Source organism: Capricornis sumatraensis, chromosome 19 (genome assembly GCF_032405125.1).
Source record: "Capricornis sumatraensis isolate serow.1 chromosome 19, serow.2, whole genome shotgun sequence".
Classification (NCBI taxonomy): Eukaryota; Metazoa; Chordata; class Mammalia; order Artiodactyla; family Bovidae; genus Capricornis; species Capricornis sumatraensis.
Genome location: NC_091087.1, coordinates 75,152,478 through 75,157,503, shown reverse-complemented (window position 1 = coordinate 75,157,503; position 5,026 = coordinate 75,152,478). Strand labels below are relative to the sequence as shown.

General features: G+C 51.6%; 1 protein-coding gene across 1 annotated transcript; it reads left to right on the top strand.

Moving 5' to 3' along the window:
- The first annotated feature begins 312 nt into the window (after positions 1 to 312).
- On the top strand, positions 313 to 4,111 carry BAG5 (BAG cochaperone 5). Its single transcript, XM_068991322.1, has 2 exons — positions 313 to 372; positions 1,907 to 4,111. The coding sequence occupies exon 2, from the start codon at positions 1,935 to 1,937 to the stop codon at positions 3,276 to 3,278; it is 1,344 nt and encodes a 447-aa protein (XP_068847423.1). The 5' UTR covers positions 313 to 372; positions 1,907 to 1,934; the 3' UTR covers positions 3,279 to 4,111.
- Positions 4,112 to 5,026: the final 915 nt, after the last annotated feature.

Here is a 5,026-nt window from a genome sequence, read left to right as displayed (position 1 = left end):
AGCCGCCCTCCGCCGACTCTCGCGCCGCACGGCAGAGTCGCGACGTCGCGAGGCGCTACCTTACGGCAGCGTCGCAAAGTCCGCGGGAGGGCACGGCGCGGCCGACCGTGCGCTCGCCCGGCGTCTGACAGGCTGAGGGGCTGGGCTGACGGCGCGTCAGGGCAGCGGCTCCTCGGGAGCTGCCATTCTCGGCGGCTTCTGCGCCGGGCGGCCGGCGGCGGGCTCGGCCAGGGGAGGAGTGCGGCGCGGACGCCGGAGGACGTTTTTCCCGAGGCGGGGGGGGCGGGGGTTCGGCCGGGCCCGGGCCGACGGCGGGAGCTGCGGAGTCGCAGGGCGTCGGCGGCGAGGCGCGCCATGGCGCGGGCGGCACAGGTGAGCGAGGGCGGCCGCCGCGCGGCCCCTCTCCCTGCGCGCGGGCGGTCCCGGACGGTCCCCGTCTCCCGGGGCCGGAGCCGGCCGGGCCCGAGTCCCCTCCCTCCCCGTCGGCTCGCCCGGCCGGGCCGAGCGCGCCCGCCCCCTCCCCCGCAGGCCATTGTGAGGTCAGGCCGGCGGGTGCGTCGTGGGGTCCGGGCGAGACGCCCGGAGCGGCCGCCGCGGCCAGTAGCTGCCGCCGCCACCGCCGGCCCCTTCACCGGCTGCCCCGGCCAGACCTAGCCGGGAGGGCTGAGAGGGATGCAGCTTGGGGCCCGGCTCCGGTGCCGCACCCCGTAAAGGGCTGACCTACCACCTGGCCGCTTCACCCGCGGGACGCCAAGACCAAGCCCGCTTAGACCGCGTCTGGGTAAAGTGCCGGGAGGGCAGGGCGAGGAGGGAGGAAAGAACCGAGGCAGCCCGCCGCTCCTGGCCTCTCCGGAGGCGCGTTCTTGGCTCGGACACCGGCAGGGGATTAGTTTCGATTGAGCATCCCTCCCCCGCCCGTGAGCGTTTGATAGAAACCCAAGAACGTGGGCGGGGGGGGGGAATGCATTAAGCCACTCGAGCCTTAATGGGAGGCTGATGAATGAGTTAGTCATCGTTGTCTCATTGTCTTGCGGTGTGTTTTGGAGGGGGGAGCATAACAGGGCCTAGGGGGTACCAGGCCTCCAAAGCCCAAGCTAGTGCCTTTATCATAATGCCAGGCGCCTTCCCTGTGGAATTCAAGCCTCTGCAGGGAAGGTTTATGAGGTACACAAAGGGTGGGGCGAGAAACAGGGCGTCTTTCTGGAAGTGTTTAACGGGTGGAGAGGCATGTAGAAACGGGGACTTCCTCGAGTGCCCGCGAACCCCCTTGTTTGTTTCAGTGGCTCAGTTCCTTTTACGGGAAGCTAGGCCGGGTGGGTGGAGAAGGAAATGGCAACCCACTCCAGTGTTCTTGCCTGGAGAATCCCAGGGATAGGGGAGCCTGGTGGGCTGCCCTCTCTGGGGTCGCAGAGTCGGACACGACTGAAGCGACTTAGCAGCAGCAGCAGCAGGCCGGGTGGGAGTGCTTAGATGCCCCCAAAAGGCCCGGAAGGTTATAAGAGCTACTGGTTTACTTTCCACAAAGGTGCCCTTCTCTTGCCAAGAAGCAGCTTCCACTGTGAAGACCTAAGGTGCTTGTGCTTTTTCCAAGCTGACGGCTCAACCTCATGCCATACTTATGTAGGCACACGCTGTTCTCTTTTACAGCTGAGGAAAATTGAGGTTCCCAGGCCCAGCACTCCAGCTTATCTTCCACACTGCAATAACCCAGTCTCAATCACTGCCGTATGGAGGTTGCTTGCGGGAGAGGGGTTGATAGACTCTGCTTTCTGTACTGAAGTGTGGTCTTTGGATTGCAGTGGCAACAGGCCCTTTCGTAAGCATATCTTTTTAGAATGAGGTAATAATACACAAGTACCATTCTTCAGGCTTCGTGGTGTAACAAGTCATTTTTGTCATCTTTTAGTGCTTGTGAAACTGAACACAACAAAAGTATGGAGATGGGAAACCAACACCCTGCTATTAGTAGGCTTCAGGAAATTCAAAAGGAGGTGAAAAGCATAGAACAGCAAGTACTTGGTTTCAGTGGTCTGTCAGATGACAAGAATTACAAGAAACTGGAGAGGATTCTCACCAAACAGCTTTTCGAAATAGACTCTGTAGATACTGAAGGAAAAGGAGAGATTCAGCAAGCCAGGAAGAGGGCGGCACAAGAGACAGAGCGTCTTCTCAAAGAGTTGGAGCAGAATGCGAACCACCCACACCGGCTCGAAATACAGAACATTTTTGAAGAAGCACAGGCCCTGGTGAAAGAGAAGGTTGTGCCGTTTTATAGTGGAGGCAACTGTGTAACTGATGAGTTTGAGGAAGGCATCCAGGATGTCATTCTGAGGCTGACACATGTCAAGACCGGAGGCAAGGTCTCCCTGCGGAAAGCACGGTATCACACCTTAACCAAAATATGTGCCGTGCAGGAGATTATCGAGAACTGCATGAAGAGGCAGCCTTCCCTGCCGCTCTCTGAGGACGCGCACCCCTCTGTGGCCAAGATCAACTCTGTGATGTGTGAAGTAAACAAGACTAGAGGCACACTGATTGCCCTTCTGATGGGCGTGAACAACAAGGAGACGTGCAGGCACTTATCTTGTGTGCTCTCCGGGCTGATGGCTGACCTGGATGCTCTCGATGTGTGCGGCCACACAGAGATCAGAAACTATCGGAAGGAGGTCGTGGAAGATATCAACCAGTTACTGAGATACTTGGACTTAGAAGAGGAAGCAGACACCACGTACGCATTTGACCTAGGACAGAACCATTCCATTCTGAAAATAGAAAAGGTCCTCAAGAGAATGAGAGAAATCAAAACTGAACTTCTCCAAGCACAGAATCCTCCTGAATTGTACCTGAGCGCCAAAACAGAACTACAGGGTCTGATCGGACAGCTGGATGAGGTGAGTCTTGAAAAAAACCCCTGCATCCGGGAAGCCCGGAGAAGAGCAGTGATTGAAGTGCAGACCCTCATCACTTACATTGACTTGAAGGAAGCCCTGGAAAAGAGAAAGCTGTTGGCTTGTGAGGAGCACCCCTCACACAAAGCGGTCTGGGACGTACTGGGAAACCTGTCGGAGATCCAGGGCGAAGTGCTCTCCTTCGACGGCAATCGAACCGACAAGAACTACATCCGCCTGGAAGAGCTGCTCACCAAGCAGCTACTCACCCTGGATGCCGTGGACCCGCAGGGTGAGGAGAAGTGTAAGGCCGCCCGGAAACAGGCCGTGAAGCTGGCGCAGAACATCCTCAGCTATCTGGACCTGAAGTCGGACGAGTGGGAGTACTGAACAGCCAGAGAGAGCCTGTGGCTCCTGATTCTGGTTTTGCACTTTATGCACACATCTGTGTATCTGTAGAGAGCTTTCAGTTCGCTGAGCCTAAATGTGATTTATACATGCATATATCAATCTCAGTATTTAATGATTTAAGCAAATTATATTCAGTATCTGCTGCTTTTGATGTTGCAAAACAAATATTACAGCGTGTTAACTTTTGCATTTGGATCGCTAGCCTTATGTTGTGGTGTGGTTTTTGGGGTTTTTTAAAAAATCAGAAAATGAAATGGGGCAGCTTTTAAACCTTATTTTTTTTTTAGCTTTTAAAACATTTTTAATGGTTGTTCAAGCATTAAAACACAGCTATTTCAGCATCTAGAAATACGTGATAAATACTAAGACAATTATGAGGAAGGAGGAAATTTTTGGTTAAATAGAAGTAAGGTCCAAGCACAAACACAGTACAATGATATGTTTTGTTATTATGCTAAATAAAGCAGGATTTTTTTTCATTCATAAAACCCAGTGGTCCCACCCAATTTAATAGGGTGGGAATATGTTTTTTCTAGATGGTTGGTTCTTTGATAAACATGCTTTTGTTTAAAATACAGTGTCTGTATGTTCCCCTATACCCTGCCTTTGGGAGGGAGTCTTATTTTTGTGAGCAATATAAGAAAATTATGAAAATTAGTAGCAAAAACACCTTTGAGACTGCAGCGAAGAAGGGATGAAGCACCAGCTGATACTTTCGAGTTGTTTTTGTTTATAAGATCTAAACTTATAATTTCCCTTAGAAATCAATAAGGATAAGAACATTTAAATGAAGCTAATGAACTTTTTTTTAAAAAAGATAAAACACCCACACCCATAGTAAGATAGTGGAAGATGGGAATCAGTTACCAATTATCAGGTTATGCTAAAATAAGCAAAAAAGCCTGCACATTGCATAATGGGCTTCCTCGACATGGACCGCCCTGCTCCGCATTCCCGATGCAGGTGAGAGCAGAGGCCATCAGCAGCCTCGCAGGACCAGGTCTGCCAGCTTGTTGAGCTCCTGGCCCCTGCTGTGCTCCTTAGCTCGCGTACCTGGCACATGGACGTTTCTCTAGTGCCTGAAAGCGCCAGTAAGGTCTTCTTCCACTAAAGGGTATACATATTTCTGTATATTTTGAGGAGCCAGTTTTACAGTTGCCTGTTGATGTGAACAAGAGAATTTCCCAAAGTTCTGAAGTGCCTTGATAACATGGTGCCCCAGCAGCATAACAACAAACTGCTCTGTAGTCATCCTCACGAAACAATCCTATCAGAGTACATCTTTTGAACTCTGAAGTAATTCATTGTTTTCTTTCAGATATTAATTTGTTAACTTTGTAAACAGCTAAAAAATAAGGTGGATAAAGGAATAGCCCTAAATACCTAAAAGATTAAATGTGTGGCCCTAAGGAATTTCCACTTTGTCTCAGTACTGCCCAATAATGAAAAGCCTTGACGTGTCCTTCCTACTAGAAATATCCTAGATTCATAGGATAGTGGGGTCAAAGGGCAATCGAGGTCTTTGGGTGATGAACCTCCTGTCTGCACATCCAATGGGCTCTCAATGCCCCTTATTGGTAGCTCATTCCAACCAAATGAAATCTTGTTAAATTCAAGCACAGTTTGAGTTATGTCAGTGGGCGATCAAGGCGGTAACCTCACTTCAGACGCACCCATATCCTGCACCAGGCCTCCTGCTCACGGTGACTTCAGATTTGAAAGTTCAC

Coding starts and splice junctions, on each gene's coding strand:
- BAG5 (XM_068991322.1), top strand. CDS start 1,935: ATGGAGATGGGAAACCAACACCCTGCTATTAGTAGGCTTCAGGAAATT.